A 22,247-nucleotide genomic window follows, 5' to 3' on the forward strand; every position below is an offset into this window, starting at 1 on the left:
GTATTTTGAACAGAGAAATTAGTCCATTTATGAGATCTGTTACCTCAATACATTACTACCACTGAACCCCTCCCTCACTGCTGTTGTCCATTTTTCCTTCAGTTTACCTCTGTTTTTTCCATTGATTGAATATTTATTTTATTCGTTTTTTTGTTGTTCATATTGTTACTTAGATAGCACATCTGTGTCACATATAATAAAAAAGGTTAAGATTTGGGCCACTTTTACCTACTGAGCCATTCCAATGAGTATGAGTATTAGTACAAGATAAGCGCTGTCAGTCAGACTGAAAAAGCTGAAAACTGTTCCTCAAATGTTAAACTCACCAGCCTGGTCAAACTGCACAAACACACGTGGGGCATCCAGTGCAACCTGAGGACTCATTCCAAATTCCAGCATATTAAGCAATACCTGAGGAGGGAATATTCACATTATCTCATCTTATCTGAGCAAAGATCATCATATAAATTAATAATCAGGTTAGTATGCATCTACTTGTACAGTTGCCCAAATGTTATCCTCTATGTAGACCTTTAATTCTTTTTACAGCAGACCTACGTCATCGATTGCCAAACTCATTCATCATTAAACACCCAATTCTGCTGAAAATAAAATGATCAGGGACCTGATGCTTTCTATTTATTCACCACATCTAAATTTAGCTGAAGGCCATAAGAGCAAGTTCCCACATAGCAAATGAACACTGCAGCAGATTAGGGCCAGCTTTAACTCTGGTTCTGGTCTGGATCTATGCAGCAGACATGACCTGATGTCTTTTTGCACAGCGACCAAAAATCTGAACTGATTCATTTTTACAGATCTGCACCAAAACTGATTCAAATAATCATTACAGCTATGATGGCTCAGGATCTAAATTTGGTCCTAATGCAGTACAGTCTACACTGTAAAATTTAATACGCTAATTTTATTCATTTGAATTTGGAGAAACTGATTTCCTTAAATATTTCTCAAATATATCTATTATTTTCAAGTTTACAGTTTACTAAATGTCTACTATTTAAAGGTTCCTAAAACAGAAGTGTTGATAAGTTTATCTATATTGGTACCAGGCATCATATATTTGCATAATGGGTGTGCCCTTCCACCACTAACTCACCATAATTGTGTAGTCTTGTCAACAAGGGCTTGGGTATTTATTTTCTGCGTAAAACAGACTTAATACATAATACTGGTCCTTGCTGCTCAACTTTTCTATTCCATGGGTAATTTAATCCAGTCCTTTGTTTTTACAATACAGTAAATAGTAACTTGCTCTTATAGTCTACAACACTATAAGTCAACACAATAACTCAATACAGAGGGAAGATTGCCCTGTTGAGCTGCACATTGGTGGTTGAGTGAGGGTTGGCTGACACACTAATTATGCAAATAAATTATACCAATAGTAAAATGCAATAGGGTAATGTTCTAAAAAAGGTCAACTTTACCTTTTTAGTGTGTCTCTGCTTTCTTAATTTAGGTAATCTTTACTGGAAATCCTGTCCAGAGGAGATTTACTATATCTTGTAGCATTGCTGTGAGGATTTGATTGCATTCAGCAGCTAAAGAATTAGTGAAGTCAGGCTATCCCACCTGGATATCTCACCAACCGCCCCATGCCATCTCCTCCAGTGAGTTTTATTCTACTAAACAAGCTCTGTGAGTGTGAAACTGCACATCTGTATCAGCAATGAACGCAACGTATTATACTGTAGCTGAATCTATTCATAACATGCGGTGTCCACAAACATTTGGCCACTTCTGAATTTGTATACAGTGTGCAGAAGCTTAAAACCAAAGTTATTAAAAATAAATAAAAAATAGAGGAAAATATTAAAGAATGTTCACTCAGAGCTGAGTGCGCTGTTTATTTTAATTGTGGGGATTAGATTCTGAGATTAAAGGGCAGGTTCCAGCCTCAGACCTTTGACCCTTTCATGCTGCTCATAGAAAAAGAGAATGTCTCAAGCTTGAGAATGTGACTAAGTTAACACACAACTTGACTAGTCCCTGTAGTGAAGTAGAGATATTTAGAAATCTATTAAAAAGGGAAATATTCATAACACAGACTGCTGTAATATAAGAGATACTAAACTGACACAAAAAAACAAAAACAAAACAAGCTAATTGTGTAACATTGATATAAAATAATTAAGTAAGCAAACATGCTTAAAAAATTATTAAAAAATATTATTAATCATTGTGCACAATATGTTCTAAAAAATATAATCAAATCTACCACATGCACAAAATTCATACATTTTACCCACACTGAACAAACGTGGGAAAGGATTTACTTTATACATATATACATAAAAACTCCTTGTTAATTTAGTATACCATTTATTGTATTCATTTATTCTTGGTGGATTTATTTAGAATTATTCAGTAAAAGTTACTTTGAAGTATATTTTAGTTGCTGTATCTTAGTTAGTAGATTTAACTTACTGTACATACTGTAGTACCATATTAACCATGCATCTTCCCTATTGGTTCTTTGCATCACTGGTTCCCATCATATAATGGGCTTGTCCCCCTGTCACTTACTCTCCATCAGTGTTTAGTCTTGTCTACCAGGGCTTAGGTATTCAGTGGATTTTATATGGTGCTTGGCAGCCTGGCCACAGTGTTGTGAGCTATAAAAGTGCATAATAGAAAATAGTCTGACCCAAGAGAAACAGGTTTAATACTCAATACTCTACGACATTAAATCAGAAGCTGCCCTTGCCTTCATAGAAACACTGAGAGGCTAATAAAATATACTGGCATAATTCTTATTCTAAGTCTTAATTAATTGCCAAATGGTGGCCTGTTAAAGGGGTTTTTAGTACACTTAAATAGTAGATATTGTGTAAACATAATTTGAAAATAACAGTTATATTTATTTCGCTTTTTCAGGCAATTGTTTTTTTAAATATTTTACAGTGTACTTTAAAGTTTCCGAAACTTTTAGTACTTTTTAGTAATTTATAATACTGTATGGAACTGAACAAACGTTCATCTTTGAGTTTAACAGACAAACCACAAGCCACCTAAAACGTACACAGTAACTATTGCACTACCAGTCTATCTTACTTATTTAAGTTTATTACAATGATTACATTTTGTACAAGTTGTATTTATAGCCAGAAATTCTAAATTAAAGGGGCACCACTAAAATATCTAAATAAACAATGACACCAAAGTTAAGTTTAAATTTAATTAGCATAGACTCTTAACGGGATGCAGTGGACAAAACAAGCTTAGTAATTAGTAATCTTTTCTCAAAATCATTAACTCACATAACTTATCTATAGAGTGAACAGTACTGAGAGCACAGCAACACAGAGTCACTGCAGCAGCTCAGAAAATGATGATGCTTGTTCTTACAGCCTACAACACAGAGACCAAGCAGTTCACTGTAAAATATGATCTACAAGTTCACCTAGGGTAGACCAGGGGGAATGGCTACACACTGATGAGTGTCTGCCAGAAACTGGGGGACACACCCAGTATGCAAATAGGTTGTGCCAGAAGCCAATAGAAAAAAAGTTGTCAATGACAACAGACTCAACTCAACGATTTCTATTTGAATGTATAGGTGCCCAAAAATGTTTAACGCCGTATGGGTTTACAGTGTAAAGGTTTTTTGACACTGTCAGTTTACTGTGTTTGGCAGCTTACCTGCACATGGCCCTGAGGCTGCATAAAGCCTCCCATTACCCCATAGGAACACAGCAGGTTTCCTGAGGATGCTTCAGTCAGCATGGCTGGGATTATAGTGTGATAGGGCCTTTTCTCTGGGCCTAAACAATTCACATGCCTGGGGTCCAGAGAGAAGTTAGCTCCTCTGTTCTACTGGGCCAAGAGAGAGAAAGAAAGAGAAAGAGAGAGAGAGAAAAAAAGAGAGAGACTGAATAACTGAAAGACAAACATGAACTTTACAATGAACTATAAATCACACTGTGGGGTGAACGCCCTCTCTGTTGTTTTTGCTGAACTAATGTTTCTTTCTATAAAAACAGACACTTTTACAACCAAATGAGGTCAAAGGGAAATAATTGGATAGAGGAGTGAGAGATTCTCCTGATCTGGTAGTAGAAGGTAGTTAGTTAGAGGTGTTAGGAGAGTAAGTGCTCTTTGAAGAGCTCTGTCTTCAGGAGTTTATTAAAGATAGTGAGAGATTCTCCTGATCTGGTAGTAGAAGGTAGTTAGTTAGAGGTGTTAGGAGAGTAAGTGCTCTTTGAAGAGCTCTGTCTTCAGGAGTTTATTAAAGATAGTGAGAGATTCTCCTGACCTGGTAGTAGAAGGTAGTTAGAGGTGTTAGGAGAGTAAGTGCTCTTTGAAGAGCTCTGTCTTCAGGAGTTTATTAAAGATAGTGAGAGATTCTCCTGATCTGGTAGTAGAAGGTAGTTAGTTAGAGGTGTTAGGAGAGTAAGAGCTCTTTGAAGAGCTCAGTCTTCAGGAGTTTATTAAAGATAGTGAGAGATTCTCCTGATCTGGTAGTAGAAGGTAGTTAGTTAGAGGTGTTAGGAGAGTAAGTGCTCTTTGAAGAGCTCAGTCTTCAGGAGTTTATTAAAGATAGTGAGAGATTCTCCTGATCTGGTAGTAGAAGGTAGTTAGTTAGAGGTGTTAGGAGAGTAAGTGCTCTTTGAAGAGCTCTGTCTTCAGGAGTTTATTAAAGATAGTGAGAGATTCTCCTGATCTGGTAGTAGAAGGTAGTTAGTTAGAGGTGTTAGGAGAGTAAGTGCTCTTTGAAGAGCTCTGTCTTCAGGAGTTTATTAAAGATAGTGAGAGATTCTCCCGATCTGCCGCTCCACTGTATCTCTACAAAGCATTACAGAACATTATGACCACCTCCTTTTTTCAACACAGTTTTACTTAGTATCCATTTGATTCGCTCCACTGATCATACATAGACAGACACTTTCTATTACAGAATTTTTTCAAGAGGAATGCATTCGGGTGATTTTTTTCCTACGTTAGTGATATCCTACACCCAGTGCCCCTCTCAAACTACCCCTCTCATTTTTTTTGCAGGATAATAATCAAGTATACAGAGAAACAGATACAGAACTACAGTCTGTAATTATAATAGAACTACAAAGTGAACCTATATAATCAGTGGAGATGGAAAAATGGCAAAGCAGAAAAACAAATCATGGATCTGATCTTAACATTGTGACTGGTTTGTATATGTTACACAATATAAGACCCACTTGAAGAGAAAAGCCACAGTTACGGGGGACTAGACCAGTGCCTAATCCCATGTAGTTACTGTTGACAAAAGAGCAGGCGTTCCCCTCTCCGTCCACCACTGTGAAATACACCGTGTCACTTCCTGTGGGAATCCCAGGCTCACACACACTCCCGGCTCTGGGGTGAGAGAAAACAGAACAGAGGACAAGTCAGGGTCATTCACATCCTCAAGCGCCAAGTTCTTATGCAGGAAAACAAGCCGATCTCCACCAAGGATTACTGCCAGCAACTGTAATTCTAGCCGGTCTAATACCCTGAACTGACGCTTGTTAACAGGATTGAGAAATCTGTGATTCTGAAATTCAATCTGAACATTACAAGGAGAACCTTGATTATTACAATTCATTTATATTGCGTTTTTTATAACTTTTTGTTATTATTTTTTCTTTATTGCTGTACTTAAGTACTAAAATACTGTAACTGTATCTACTGAAGTATTATTTTTACTTCACTACTGTACTTAAGTACTAAAATACTGTATCTGTATCATATGCCAGAATACATCACTTCATTGATAAATTTTAATAACAGTAATTATCAGACTCGCTCCAGTGGTTGGATCAGCTGCCAGGTACCGAGAGTTTTTACTGAACTGGGAAAATCTGCTTTTAGCTACAGTGCACCGGCGAGCTGGAACTCACTACAGGAAACACTAAAACTCAGCTCACTGGAGTCACTCAATCATTTTAAACTTTTAATATCTAACCACCTTCAGACAGCCTGTACCTGTTTTACTCAATCTTAATTATTTATTTTACTTCATGTTTTAGTTCTCTTATTATTTTTTTTTCTGTATCTGTATCTACTGGAGTATTATTTTTACTTCACTACTGTACTTAAGTACTAAAATACTGTATCTGTATCTACTGGAGTATTATTTTTTACTTTACTACTGTACTTAAGCACTAAAATGTTGTATCTGTATCTACTGGAGTATTATTTTTTACTTTACTACTGTACTTAAGTACTAAAATGTTGTATCTGTATCTACTGGAGTATTATTTTTTACTTTACTACTGTACTTAAGTACTAAAATGTTGTATCTGTATCTACTGGAGTATTATTTTTTACTTTACTACTGTACTTAAGCACTAAAATGCTGTATCTGTATCTACTGGAGCATTATTTTTACTTCACTACTGTACTTAAGTACTAAAATGTTGTATCTGTATCTACTGATATATTATTTTTACTACACTACTAAACCTAAGTACTAAAATACTGCATTTGTATCTACTGGAGTATTATTTTTACTTCACTACTGTACTTAAGTACTAAAATAATGTATCTGTATCTACTGAAATATTATTTTTTACTTCAATAGTGCTTTAAAATATAAATAGGGAGCCATTTGGGTCACAGCCTGAGACGACTATAAAAAGACAGGAGGTACAGAAGCATGAACACCTGAACCAGCTTCTTCCAACAGGTCATCAGGCTGCTGAACAGCCAGTACAGGTCCATTGCAACAGGACAGGCAAACCAAGCAATTGCCTGGGCCTCAAGCTGACCTGAGGCCCCCACACAATGAATTAAATGCAACAACAAACTGTGTGAGAAGCCGTTTAAGTTTTATGACAGCAGTGTTGGGAGTACTTTTTTTCAGTAACGAGTAATCTAACTAATTACTATGGCTGTAACTATAACGCCGTTACCATTTCCGACACCCAGTTACTGCACGTTACTTTAGCAGCTCTGTGAACTTTTTTTTTTACTTCGCTTTGCCCTGGTTAACCCCTCCTCTTTCCGGTGAACTTGAGTTTATGGCCGCTGTGCCTGTGGTTTGGCGTGGTGAAGTGAGGCAAAATTGTGACGATTTGCTGCTCTAATCAATTCAGTGATCGCCGTGGACAGCCCAAGTTCCGAATTAAGGACGTTAAGCTCTTTTTAGCTGCTCCGGTTTTTGTGGTGCTGCTGCTTTCTATTTTAGAGCTCAGATTCTCTGCCCGAACCCGACCTGACCTGAGGACCGACCCGAAATCAGGCTCCTATTTTTATTTTATATAAAGCTCTGGTGTGATAATTACAATGTTGCTAAGTAACCAATTATAATTGTTCACTAAAGCGAACGAAATAACGAAAACTGAAAGTGAAAAAACATTTGTGTTAACTGAATCTAAAAACGGTAATTAAAAGGAAAAAACAAAACTATCTCGAACTGTATTTTGTGTTTATAAAACTAACTAAAACGAACTAAAATTACTGATAGAATAGGCCTACCCTCATTTTCGTGTTTAATTTATTTATAAGCGCTGTTGTACAGCGGAGTTGTACAGCGGGAGTTGTTGTGCCGAGCGCGCGGCACCTCGTGGTCCGTTAGTTCTTGTGTAAAGCGCTCGCGCTAGATGCAAAATACGACAAAAAAAAAAACACTGAGAAACTGCAGAACTATGAATGGGATTACAATATGAGCGCCAGGCAGATGAAAGAGAAACAGGAGATACAGTGTGTGAGAACATTTACCTGTGAGTAGCTCATACCAGAACACGCAAATCTCTCTCCCTCTCTCTCTCTCTCTCTTTCTCTCTCTCTCTTTCTCTCTCACGTTTCTTAGATTGATCTGTCTGATGAGATGTGTGAAAACTAATCAAAACTAGCAAGCCCACCCTAAAAACTTACTGAACAGAAAAAATAAAAACAAAATCAAATTAAACTATAATAAAAATGAAAAATGTAATCACGTAGCTCTGGGCGCACGTGAACGCCTCCGCGTTTGATTTGCAGCATTGTGTGTAGCTGTTCTTAAAAACCATTTTAATTAAATAATAGTTCTATGCTTTTATGTTACAGTGTTAATTAACATAATTCTGATTATATTTCGCTCATTCAATCAGCCCGAAAACAGACAGTTTATGGGGCGGATCGGGTCGGGCTCATAATGACAGTTCATGGTTCGGGTTGAGTCGGGCTCGGGCAGAATGTGCACGGGCTAGGGCTGGGTCGGGTCGGATTTTTTGGGCACGATCTAAGCTCTATTCTCTTTTGGTGAAGCTGTTATATTAATACCATTTTAACGGGCATTAAATTGTTGTTTTTGTCCATTATTTTGTTTTTTTATATATATATATATACATATTTCCTTTGAGTGTGGCTTGGTTTGTTTAATTTAGTTTCAGTTTTAGTAATTTTCTTTGGTTCTGTGGAGAATTTCGTTTTATTTTTTTGAAATTCGTTAGATTATATTTTTGTCTACATTTTGGGTTTATTTTCGTTTGTTATTTTTCTAATAATAATAGTAAATGCATAATTGATTTCCTTTTTTTTTTTGATGGGCGAATAATAAAAAGTAACGCTATAGTTACTTTTACTGGTAACTAATTACTTTTATAGTGGAGTAACTCCGTTAGTAACTCAGTTACTTTTTTGGAGAAGTAACGAGCAACTATAACTAATTACTTTTTCAAAGTAACGTGCCCAACACTGTGTGACAGTCAATGCAAGAAAGTACTAGTTAGTGACAGTAGAATACAACCAGACTGGAACATGTTCAGCAGTATCCATGTACACAATCTGTTCATTGTCTTTAACACTAGAATGGATAAAGCTAATGAGTAACTTACATTAGTTTTACCTTTAAATCATGGGTGATGGTAAATGTGATGGTAACAAAGGTACCATACTCTTTGTAAACTCAAAATGTCTATATGTAAATAGCAGTGTATACATAAATGCAGACTGATAGTTTCTGTCTTCATTAGGGGTGTCACGATTTCGATATTTTATCGAAATCAATCAAAATTATGTCATGGTCTCGAGCCTCGAAGTCAAAAAGAGGATCGACGATCCCTCCCGCAAATGGCGCAGCACAGACAAAGAGCAGCTCTTTCTCCAGAGAATGTGAACATTCTCATCTTCTTAAAGAAAAACTTCAAAATATAAAAATAACAGTTGTTTTGTCTAGCCTCAAATATGTTAATAGTTTTGGTACCTTAAGGAGCATCTTTCTCTCAGATAAAGTTAATAATATATCTTTATTAAAGAAAAAAACTTCTCATTCTCAGAGACCGAAAAAGTCTTAAAGTCTTATTTTTCATGTTTAACTGTTATAGTAGGATAGAGTTCAGTTTGTTAAGGCTCTAATTGTTCTATTATTTTGTACATGACTGTTCCTGTATTTTTTATTATTTATTTTGTTATGTTGCACATTGCTGTTTTAATCAAATTCAATCGTGACCCTAAAATGAAATCGACAATAAAATAAAATCGAATCGAGGATTTAGAGAATCGTGACACCCCTAGTATTCATCAGTATAATAATGTATGTACAGTAAAAGTTATGAGTGAAATTTACTATTTTCTTTATTTCTATTTGTATTTATTGTGTTTTTTTATGTGAAGGATGTGGCATCTAAGTTTTAAGGCACCTGCTCCCCTGTGCTACTGTGATATCACAATGAAAACAATGAATTTGAATTGGAGCCGTATCTGATCTGTCAATCATCTCTTACTCATTTAGTGTATGAGTTGTGAGTACATGCCCCGGTGTAAACACCCACGCTAATGTGTGTTTGGATGTTCTGAGGCCAACCGAGAGTCTAAAGTCTGCTGATTATGACACCCTCTCTTTCTCTCCCTCCCTCCCTCTCTCTCTCTCTCTCTCGGCATCCTATTCCGGTATGAGGGGAGGGGATGAGTAAACAATATTATCTAAAGTAAGTACAGAGCCTGGCACTCACTGGTACCAGAGAATGACAGTGAGGGAGGGAGAGAGAGTGACAGAAAGAGATAGAGAGAGAGAGGGAGAGAGAGAGGGAAAGGAATAAATTCCAGTCTTACTTGTCCATGTGAATGGTCTGGCTGCGCTGTAGTGCGTACTGCTGGGACAGAAGCCCCTCTACAGGCACTGTAACTCGGTCCGGGTCGGTGCTGTAGTGCATGGTATCAGTCATGCTCAGTTTTAACGCCTCAGCCAGGACATGCAGGTAGTCCGCACTGTTGTGAGCCAGATCTGTGGGAAGAAATGTCAAAAACCAAAGGTGGAAAGTAATGAATTACATTTACTCAAGTTACTGTAATTGAGTAGATTTTATGAGTAATTTGTCATTTTTAAAGTAGTTTTTAAAAAAGGTAATTTTACTTTTACTCAAGTACATTTTGACACAAGTAATCTACTTGTCTGAATTAAAAAATAATGGAATAACGAGGCAATAGCGTTCTCATTCAATACAAAATGTGCCCCGCTGGACAGAGCTGTCAGCTTTCAAAACTTCCACATCAAACCTGTGAAAGCATGTGGTGTTACGTATTTTTATCATTAAACAATCTGATTAAATGTTAAAATAACATTGAAATAACAGTTAAAGCAGAGCAACTGCAAGTTAAAAAATAACAATGACCTGTAAAACTGTAAAAAATACAGTTTATAATCACCTATATGACCATAACTTCTTAACAGTAAAGAAAAGAAATGGATCATAGAAACCTATACCACTTGTTCTTAAAAATGATTTATTGATTTGTTTGACTTTTTTACATCAAATAATTAAAAGTAACTATGTAACTTTTACTCAAAGTACATTTTAAATTGAGTCCTTTTTTACTTTTACTCGAGTAGATTTTAAGATGGGTACTTTGTAGAATTTTAGTAAAGTAAAGGTACTTTTACTTAATTAATTTTTTTCTGTACTTTTTCCACCTCTGTCAAAAACTTACTGTGCAAATAAAATGTACTGCAACATACTGAATAGATTTTACATGGAAATTCTAACTCTGCTCTAATTACAGATTATGCATTGGATACACTGCAGGACTTTCAAAGTAGACACAGATTATAAACAGACTGGACAAACAGTCCCCTCCATTTCTCAATCCATTTCTTTCTGCTGTAGAGTGAAAACATTTGAATAAGACAAAAGATTAATATTTCTGTTTTTATTTCCAGGTTTTTGTATCTGGATCTGGTACACAGTTCAGAAAATTCAGCACCTTTAGTCTGAACTCACCTATTTTCCTATGAGCAAAAGTATTGAAACGTGTGACTGTCAGGTGTGTTTTATTGCACAGGTGTGTCCTGATACATTGATTGCTCAAACAATAAATAGTACTGAATGTCTTCACTCAGCTTCAGATTTGGGTTTTAACTGTGCAGACTGTGCAGTTGTAGTAAAGGTAGTATCCAACATGAAAACCAGTGGGCTGTTTATGGGTGAAAAACGTGCAAATGGTTCTGAAAATCAATCATTGTTCAAATATTGCTCATAGTCAGTACAACCATTTGGAATGTCCTAAAGAAGAAAGTCGTCACTGGTGTGCTAAATCAGGGTTTCTCAACCGGGGGGCAGCGGACCACCAGGGGGCCGCGAAGCACCCTCTAGGGGTCCGCAGGCTCATCCTCAGAGAACCCAGAACCCAGAAGTCTACATTTTGTCTGTGCATTAAAAAAAAGAAAGATTAAACCAAACTGATTGGGTGGTCCTGCATCATGCAGCAAGATAATGACCCAAAACCCCCTGCAGCCTTGAAAAGCCTCACAGAAGAAAAATGCAGTTTTTAGTGTTTAGTTTAGTTTAGTGATGTTATTTTGTCACAGATGTGATGCAGTTATTACAATTAAAGCATTTGCAACTTAATGTTAAGTCTTATTCACGTTAATCTATTTTAGGTTTATCTGTTTAAATGCTAATTAAAAATAGGTGGGTTCAGACAGAAGGTGCTGAATCTTCTGAACTGTGTATCAGATCCAGATATAAAAACCTCAAAATAAAAGCTGAATCTCATATTTTAGTCCAAGTGATTTTAGTTAATAAAGAGATTAGCCTACACCACCACGCACGTGACTCGCCAACATGATTTTGAGGGTAAAAATTAAGTCACAGCCCATCATACACAACACGACTCTTAGCTTCCTCTGCACAAGTTTGCAGACTTGAGCCAACTTCCACAGACTCACCAAAACTAGAAATGGGGGTTTAAATCAAGCTAAAAATTGGGTAGTGTAAAGAGCTTTCAGACAGCTTCCTCTTACAGTGTCCACAGTTAATCCTGTTGGATGTGGTTGGTCCTTCTTGGTGGTATGCTGACATTACCCTGGATACCGTGGCTCTTGATGCGTCACAAAGACTTTCTGTCTTGGTCACAGATGCAGCAGCAAGACGTGCACCAACAATTTGTCCTCTTTTGAACTCTGGTATGTCTCCCATAATGTTGTGTGCATTGCAATATTTAGAGCAGAACTGTGCTCTTACCCTGCTAATTGAACCTTCACACTCTGCTCTTACTGGTGCAATGCACAATTAATGAAGATTGAACACCAGGCTGCTCCAATTTAGCCATGAAACCTCCCACACTAAAATGATGATAGGTGTTTCAGTTTCATTGTTCAACCCCTGTAGATGTAAATATATAGCATCAAATGAGAAGTCATTAAAAATGAGTTTTAAGTGTCTGTTTTACACCACAGGAAACAAAGGTAACTTTGGCGAAAAAATGTGATTACATTTAATTATAAAAAGGTAAAATAAGCCTATACTCTGCAATATAATGTAGGTATTTTGTACCTTTAATGGGGAAATTCTGGAGGATATTAAGGGCAATGAGGGCTGCCATTCCCTGAGTGTTGGGTGGGACCTCCCACAGTCTCACCGTCTGCAGGAATAATAAACAGAGGACTTTATTAAGCATCACTGAGCTGTTCCTGCTGTTCAGCATGTCTGACAGTGATGTGTGGTAATAAACGGGCTGAACGTCTCTCTCTTTCTCTCTCACCTACTTTATAATCAGTGTAGATCGGTGTGATTTCAGTCGTGACGTGATTCTTCAGGTCATCCAGACTCATCACACCACCAGCTTCTCTCACCACGTCAACCACAGCCTCAGCAATCCTGCCCTCATAAAACCCCGCCTTCCCCCGCAGGGCCAGCTCCTGAACACACACACACACATTGGTTTTACTAGGTGTGGGCGATATATACATCACAATTGTTATACCAGAATGTAATTTTGACATAGCGATATTTTTGGCAATATGTAAAAAAATATTTTCTTAATTTCATTAATATACTACTCAACAAAAAAAGACTTTCAGCAGAATTTAATCAGTACCGTCGGCACACAATTATTATGGAAACTTTAATGTGTAATTTTTTTACACAAACTAATGTAAAAGGCTCTAATGCTTCGCCTCACATCATGTGCCATTTTAAATATTTAATCCTCTGGGTGCTGAGTGGTCCAGCATTCTAAAGTGCTGCCACAATGATTGTGAAATCGCTTGTTTGAATCCCGGTCATCCACCTTGCCATCAGCTTCCGGAGCCCCGAGAAAGTACAATTGATCTTGCTCTTTGTGGGTGGGTACAGTAGATGGCGCTCTCTCTTTCCCCTCATCACTTCTAGGGTGATGTGGATCAGCACAAGGCTGCGTCTGTGAGCTGATGTATCAAAACAGAGTCACTGCGCTTTCCTCCGAGCAAACTGTGATGCTACTCGTAAATGGTGCATCAGCAGCAGCTCAAAAAGAGGCTGAATTCACGTGTGAAAAAAAAATCTCTGGTAATTATTAAACTTTTTAATCACAGTTTGCCATTGTTTTGTTGAGAAATTAAAATATTTGGCCGGAACTAAAGCAGAACAAAATGAAACATTTGACCAAAGATCGGCCTGTCAAAAGTTTAGACACACCTTCTTATTCAGTGTTTGTTTTTTAATTAATTTCTCACATTATAGATTAATATTAAATACATGAAAACAGTTAAGGGACACGTATGAAATTACAAAGTAAACAGTAGAAAAGTGTAAATCCTCCATATGAATCCCCTGATCTGCACACTCATCTGCAGATCTGCACACTCAAAAATAAATGTGGAACTTTAGAAAAATCTAATTTACTTAAAAGAATAAAGTATAAAACTAGTGGTGTCAATTGAAAAAAATAATCCCAACAATATTCTATGATTAACTGCGATTAATCGCACTTAATCTTCTAAAGATGCAAGTTTTTACAGTGAATATTTAAATGTAAATAAAAGAATGAATGTAAGACGTGTAAAATGCATAAAATGCATTATTTTAGTGGGATCAATTAAAATACTAGTGTATATCTGTATGTTTAAGGCCGTGATAAAGCCATTGGAATAAAGAATGCATGATAAATTGTATAGAGAAAACTTTTTGTACTTTATTCTAAACATCTCAGCTTGGTTGTAAGGATTTCTGAATTAGCTGCGTATAAAAGAGTGTTTTCACACCTGTAGTTGGTTTCTAAGGTACGGATCAGTTGATGAGTTTGTTTAATTGATGCGTTTTTTTCCCTATATATAGATATATTAAACAGAGTGTCTTGGCTGTGAGCAGTGAACCCTGCACAGGCCGTGCATGTAAACAGTATGGAGCAGCAGAGACAGCATTTGTTCATAGCAGTATATCATCTGGTTAAAATATCAGATTAAGCTGTGTTTTATCAGCAGTTTAGCTCAATTAAAAAGAAGTGTATTTAATAGCTTGGTTTGGATTAAGACCAACCTTGGGGGCGTAGTTAATTTGTGCAATAATAATAATCACATGCATTAACACTTTATCGTTGACAGCCCTTGTTAAAACATATTCTGGTTTGTTTAACACTTTTTATTCCCTAAATAATTCTGCATGTGTTCCATTATAGCTTTAATATAGACTTCAATATTAAATTTACAATGTAAAACATGTATTTAAAAGGAAAAAAACACATTGAATAAGAATTGAGTCCAAACTTTTGTCCTGTAAAGTATTTATATATTATTTACAATTTAAAATACTGTAAGATCAATATCTCTGTGTACTTTGTTCCGGAATGTCAACATGTTTATTATTGATTAAATAATTTGTAGTCATATTAATGAATTATTAATAGAGTTAATAGGTTCAAAGGTAGATTTTTTATCTCAGTAAAACTATTTTTGGTAGAGTTGATTTTTATTCTGATTTATTCTGTATAATAAATAAATATAATGTATTGTGGTGTAAATTATTACAGGTGATGTGGGAAATCCCTGAGTGTGCTGAACAGATCCTCCTCTATCTCAGGGCAGATTCTCTATCAGTGATATAATCTCGGGCGGGGCTGCGCTGCTCTGAACTCCTGTCTCTGTGGTGAACGTTGTTCTCTGATAAGAGGAAATGAATAACCCTTCAGTTAAAAATATAGATCTGTGAGGGACACACCTGTATACAGCTGCAGGTACTGATTTTCTCAGGGACTGGTTGTGTAAACCTGCCTCGTATAAGCTTTAGCTCGTCTTTAAAATGAGCTTTACTAGAGAGGTTAAATAAACAGAGATAACAGAGTAAAGAGGTGTGGTTTACTATACTAACGCACTTTAAGAGTATTCAGCCATTAATAACATTAAAAACAGCTCATTTAAAAATTCTTTCTCACCAATTTCACAAAATCTTTATTCAAAAAGTTTCTCTCAAAAGTGCTGATGCTAAAGTTTTAAAAGCCAGTGCCAGAAGTACTGCATGATAGTGTAAGAAGAACTGATCTGACACTGTGAGTCGAGTCTGATTTAAACCCTTTAACAACAGAAAAAAAAATAAAAAGTGCAAATTACAGGGATGCAAATGTAAAAACACAGCTCTGGAAAAAATTAAGAGACCCCTTCAGTTTTTGAATCAGTTTCTCTGATTTTGCTATTTATAGGTTTATGTTTGAGTAAAATGAACATTGTTGTTTTATTCTATAAACTACAGACAACATTTCTCCCAAATTCCAAATAAAAATATTGTCATTACGAGCATTTATTTATAGAAAATGAGAAAAGTTTTAAGAGTTCAGAAATAAATACTTGGTTTTTAATCACAGTTTTTTTATGCATCTTGGCATCATGTTCTCCTCCACCAGTCTTACACACTGCTTTTGGATAACTTTAGGCTGCTTTACTCCTGGTGCAAAAATTCAAGCAGTTCAGTTTGGTGGTTTGATGGTTTGTAATCATCCATCTTCCTCTTGATTATATTCAGTTTTTTAAAACTAAAGTTAAAGGCCCTGTCCCACTGCGATTGCGTCTAAATATCCACTAAAGTACGTCCAAATTTATCAGAAAACACTGCGTCCACTGAGTGAACGCGCTGCGTCCAAAATATAGACGCACTGCGTCCAAATTACGTCCATATTCCGTCTAAATTGAAGTTGGACGCCGACTTCCAAATTTGTACGTCGACTTCCACTTTTTGGACGTCGACTTCCAACTATATATGGTTGTTTTTTCTAGTGAATCATCATTTCTTCTTCTTCTACACAACCATGGACCACAGATTCCTTGCAGTGATGGTGCAGCAGCAGAACATACTCCTCCATGTGCTGGACCAGACCGGGAGGAGGAGGAGGCGGCAAAAAATATTTTTATGGACGTCGACGTCCACCTGTACGTGCCGTCCAAATATCCACTAAAATACGTCCGTACTGCGTCTAAATATCCACTAAATTACGTCCATATTAGTCGCTGTCTATTCCGAAAATTTTGGGAGGTACCAAAACCACTTTTGCGTCTAAAGTGGACGGCAACGTCTAAACTACGTCCACTTGGACGGTGCCGTCCAAATATCCACTAAACTACGTCCATATTGCGTCTAAATATCCACTAAATATCCACTAAACTGCGTCCACTGAAATTTGGACGTACTTTAGTGGATATTTAGACGCAATCGCAGTGGGACAGGGCCTTTAGCAACTAGAGCCACACTGGGCCGTTACTATGTTTCTTTGAGTTAGTTTTGGATGTTGATGGGGGTACATTTGAGTTAATTCACTCCCTGTGTCTGTGTCTCTTTGTGCTTCGAGGTGCAAGTGTGCTGCCCCAAGCCCTCGCCTTCAGTGTGTGGTCTTGCCCACCAGGTCTACCTTCCCTTGTGTATACATTTATACTCCCTGGTCACAGTGTTGTAGGTCATAAGAGCAAGTTACCATTTTCTTTACTACAAAATGTGAGATGATACTGCCTGAGAACTGCAATGCAGTGATTCTGTGCTGGTCATCTTTTCTCTTGTAAATGGTAAATTGGCTATTTTATCTTGTATTAATAACTACTATAAAACAAGCTGATTAAACACAGAGGGAGTCAATTCCAATAGGTCGCATTTGCTGTATGGAAGTAACACATCTACATGGATCATCCAGATTTCTTTTTATTTTTCTGTACATATTGCACATTATGTTTAATTAACAATGATTTATTTGTAATTTTCTCCCATTCTTCTCCCTAATTTAGCTAGGTCAATTGTCCCACCCATTAATCTGCTAGTTAGCTGTATACCCCCCACCACTAGTGATGCTTTAACTCCAGGAGGGTGAAGACCAGCACATTCCTTCCTTTGACACATGTAAAGTCAGACTCCGCCTCTTTTTGAACTTCTGCTGATGCAGCATTGCCGAGTAGCATCGCAGCGCTAACACTCAGAGGAAAGCACAGCGACTCGGTTCTGACACATTAGCTCACAGATGCAGCCTTGTGCTGATCCACATCACCCTAGGAGTGATGAGTGGAAAAAGTGCCATCTGCTGTACCCACCCAGAGAGAGCAAGACCAATTGTGCTCTCTCAGGACTCCGGCAGCTGATGTTTGTCTTGTTTTTTATAGTTTAAAAAACAACTAAATGTGTTATCTGCATACGACTATATGTTTGTCTGACTAATTCTATAGTAAAATTATCTATAGATTTAAAAAAAAAAACTGCAAACCTGTAAGGTGTGTGCCAGGCTGGGGTTGGTCATGACCTGCCCGTGTTTGGGTGGCCTGTTGTTAATGAGTAAATCTCCACCCAGGTCTCTCCCAGCAGCCTTCAGGGTTTCAGCCCCCCTGGCCCAGTGATACGCTGTGATTTCAGCCACAGGAAAGCCCCTCTGAGCCAGGTCTACCGCCGGCTGCAGCAGATCAGCTAAAGACAGCTTACAATTTACAGGTACAAACAATCAGTGACACGCAATGACAAACATTTCTATCATTATTATCATTAAACATTATCATTTAAACTCATTTAGTATCTGCATACAGGGAGTGCTGACAGGTTTAATCACGCAACGGATGTGTGCAAACAGGAATTAGAGGAAAGGTAAAGTTTATTATTGCACTGTAAACCCACAATTAGTTTGAACTCAACTAGTTGAAACTTGAATATTTCCAAACATTATTGAACTACTTTAAGATGGATTAAGAATTAGAGGTTTGAGATTTGAATGAACTTAAACATACAATCATATGAAAAAGTTTGGGCACCTCTATTAATCTTAATCATTTTTAGTTGTAAATATTTGGGTGTTTGCAACAGCCATTTCAGTTTGATATATCTAATAACTGATGATCACAGTAATATTTCAGGATTGAAATGAGGTTTATTGTACTAACAGAAAATGTGCAATATGCATTAAACCAAAATCTGACCGGTGTAAAAGTATGGGCACCCTTATCATTTTATTGATTTGAATACTCCTAACTACTTTTTACTGACTTACTGAAGCACAGAATTGGTTTGGTAAACTCATTGAGCTTTGAACTTCATAGTCAGGTGTATCCAATCATGAGAAAAGGTTTTTAAGGTGGCCAATTGCAAGTTGTTCTCCTATTTGAATCTGCTCTGAAGAGTGGCATCATGGGCTCATCAAAACAACTCTCAAATGATCTAAAAACAAAGATTGTTCAACATAGTTGTTCAGGGGAAGGATACAAAAAGTTGTCTCAGAGATTTAACCTGTCTCAACAAACTTTAATTTTTAACAATAAATTATCAAACTGAAATGGCTGTTGCAAACACCCAAATATTTAGAACTGTATTAGTTTAGTATGATGTATCTGCATACTGCGTATGTCCCCCAGTTTCTGACAATTCCCTTCGATGTGTAGTGATTCACTGATTTACCCAGGCTACCTTGGGTAAACCTGTAGATCAGACACAATCTGGCCTCGATGTTGTAGGCTATAAAAACAAGCATCATTCACTCAACGTTTCACTTTTCTGCAAACTGCTAAAATTAAAATGAAGGTGGCTAATTCATTGCAAAAAATCCACTGGCAAAAACTAAACAAAATATATGCATTATCAACACAAATATATGTATATCAAGCAAAAAAATCTAAAAATAGGGTGAGAAAAATTATCTTTGTAAGATTTCTTACAAAAAGCAATGGCAAAGTCTCAAAATGAGTAAAGTAACACCTAAATCAAGCAAGCAAATCACTGTTTTTGGACACAAGAATCAGAAAAACTTGATTGCTGCTTAATTTTGAGTTCAAATTACGTAAAATAAGGTACAAATTCTAAGTAAGAATGATTAAGATAATTATAACAATGCTTAGTAAGACAAAAAGTCTTATCAGAGAAGAAAATAAGATTTACTGCCTTAAATTTAGAACATTTTACTTGCTAACATTTATTTTTTTGCAGTGCTGGAAGTAAAGTAAAGAATTGGAAAGCCTGGCTCCAAACCACGAGCAGGACTTGAAATACAGCCAAACATTTGCTGTTATGAATATGCCTAAAAATACAGCTAAGGGTGTGGGACCATTTGTTACATACAATTATAAGCTGCATTTAAAACAGTTTTCGATTGTAAAGCTGGGTATTCTATAGAGCTTTTATCACTCACAAACTGTTGAAGCCTTCCGGGGTTAACGATCGACTAAAACAGGGTTAAAATAATACTGTAATCAAACCGAGCTGGAATCATATTCAGTATGTCTAAGGCTACATTCACACAGCAGGTTAAAGTGTCCCAAATACAATTTTCTCATAAATCTGAAGTTTATTTTAGGCTGTTCACCTGTCTTTTGTCTTTTTAATGTGATCTATATAATTTATATTGCATGATGACATGGAGAGGCCAGGTTACTTTGTGTTAGATGTTCAGCTTGAACAGTAGAGTTTTATACAAAACACAAAAATATCTCAGTGTTGAGGATTTGTGGTTGAAGCTTGTAAATTTGAAACATCCACCCAAGTCTGCTCTTACCATATTTTTCAGTGCATAAGGCACACTTATACACACATAATCCTAGGGGTGTGACGAGACACTAATATCACGAGACGAGACGAGACAAGATTTAAAAATAATATTTTTAAGAAAACGTCAAAAATGAAAAATGGCTTGAAAACTAGAGTTTTATTTGACAAAATCATAAAACACAAACTTAACAGACTGGTTTCTCTCACACATTGATTCTATAAGAAATAGAAATAAGAATAAGAATAAAAAATAAAAAAATAACTTTTCTAGGTCTTATATAGTGCAAACAATAAGTGCAAACCACAACCAGTCATATTAAGACTATGGTTTGTGTTTTTTTCTCCTAAATCTCTTGTAATTTAACTATGCAGAACCATAACCAGTCATATTAAGACTATGCTTGAAGTGAAACAGAGACAGAACATGTTTTTAAATACAGTACAGAGTTAAGGGATTAGTACAGCTGTCTATGAAACAGTCACGTGTAGGATTTACTTACAGTATTTATATATGGTTTGTGTCTTGTTGGTCACTCTGTTACCGTTTACACACTAAACTGTTTTTTTCGGCGAGACAGGTTTAAGCCTGACAAGAACTATCGTTTTAATCTCGCGAGATCTCATGCCACGATATCTCGTCACACCCCTAGTGCGCACTATAATCCAGTGTACCTTTTCTATGAATTCTACCAATCCGGTTGTAAGAAGAGTAAAGCCACTCCACAGAGTTATACATGAGTTTGATTTTAGTTCTTCAGCACCAAGACTGCAGCAGTATTAGCTTTAGCTGCTAACTCTGCTAATCGCTAGCTCTTTCGCCTTTCACAGTAAGTATTATCAGCCTGTAGCCTGCTGCTAACCCCAGTTAGCACTGCAAAAGCAGTATAAGAATTAGTCGCTAACCATGCTAAGCACTAGCTCTTTTGCCGTTCAGAGGGGAGTATCGGACTGTAGTCTGCGTGTTTACCGTTCTTAAACAAGCTGTGTGGGACAAAGCGCTAGCTAAAAATAATGTAAATCTTTGGAGAGCATACATTACTGTACAGTTTGTATAGTTGTAGCAATGAGAGGTCATTATAAACTACTTTTGTATTTTTTTAAATAATTATTGTATTTATTATTAATATTTTTTAAATAATTAGCCCTTTTGTGCAATGACAGTGAGTCCATGTTGTTTAATGCACAAAAAAAAAGATTTATTATAAAAAAAACAGAAAAATAATTAATATCTGTAGCTCAGCACATGCATAGTGCCTTTTGGAAGCACGTTTTGATGGGTAGCAAAACTCGACAGAACACCAGAACACTCTCTTACTCTGTCAAGTAGAATGTACTAGCGCTACTTGTTAGCAGCTCAGGCTACTGCTGCTGCACCCAGCCTTAGTGGAAATCTGGAAATCTAAGTTTACTGTAAATACATGAAAGCGCTTTACTCACCCAAATAAACAGCTTTCAGGAGAGAAATCTATGTAGATTAACATCCAGCACTTGTTTGACTTTAAAAGAAAATGTTGGGTTTTTTTGGCCTCTCCACATTCAAACAAATAGGAGATTGGTCTTGTATGAGTGGATATAACCTGCCCAGCTACATTGCAAAGACGAAAAAACATGACACAACACAGGAAATGATCTCTGTCTCATAGGGATGTAAGCTATTTAAGGAGTCATACAGTGCAACAGTATGCTATGCATGGCTATCCTATTATAATGGTATACTATACAGGGTTGTAAACATTTTTTAACATAATTATTATGGTTGGAGTACCTTTTTACTGCCAAACATTGCCACAGTGTCACACCAACACGCTGCAGCTCCAGGAACAGTGACGTTGTGTGCATGAAATATGGAAGGAGGGTTAGTCTGACTGAAGCCACACCTCTCCATCAGATCCAGAGTTAGAGCTTTGGGACTTTTACCACTGAGACACACAAAACAGGTAAAACAGAGGAGTAAAAATACAATAATCCTGATTATTACACCCGGTCACGTCATGCACTTACAAACTTCTGAAAAAAAAACAGTAAGAGATGTTATTAAATAAATGTATGTAGATGTCATACATAAAACATGTTATACAACAATATATTGATACTGAATTT

At 36.6% G+C, this 22,247-nt stretch overlaps 1 protein-coding gene across 3 annotated transcripts in view; it reads right to left on the bottom strand.

Moving 5' to 3' along the window:
* Positions 1–22,247, bottom strand: part of LOC103032290 (glutathione hydrolase-like YwrD proenzyme) — a 31,841-nt gene that overhangs the window by 3,594 nt on the left and 6,000 nt on the right. For all 3 annotated transcript variants that reach the window (XR_007424846.1, XM_015601581.3, XM_022669469.2), the window contains exons 4-11: positions 21,913–22,066; positions 17,890–18,096; positions 12,947–13,099; positions 12,735–12,822; positions 10,015–10,186; positions 5,199–5,355; positions 3,664–3,834; positions 327–411 (exon numbers count right to left, since the gene is read on the bottom strand). Coding sequence is in view for 2 of the 3 variants with exons in the window: in XM_015601581.3 (XP_015457067.2) it covers positions 327–411; positions 3,664–3,834; positions 5,199–5,355; positions 10,015–10,186; positions 12,735–12,822; positions 12,947–13,099; positions 17,890–18,096; positions 21,913–22,066 (1,187 nt within the window). In the remaining variant the exon portion in view is untranslated. The remainder of the gene's footprint in view (positions 1–326; positions 412–3,663; positions 3,835–5,198; positions 5,356–10,014; positions 10,187–12,734; positions 12,823–12,946; positions 13,100–17,889; positions 18,097–21,912; positions 22,067–22,247) is intronic.

This window comes from Astyanax mexicanus, chromosome 16 (genome assembly GCF_023375975.1).
Source record: "Astyanax mexicanus isolate ESR-SI-001 chromosome 16, AstMex3_surface, whole genome shotgun sequence".
Classification (NCBI taxonomy): Eukaryota; Metazoa; Chordata; class Actinopteri; order Characiformes; family Acestrorhamphidae; genus Astyanax; species Astyanax mexicanus.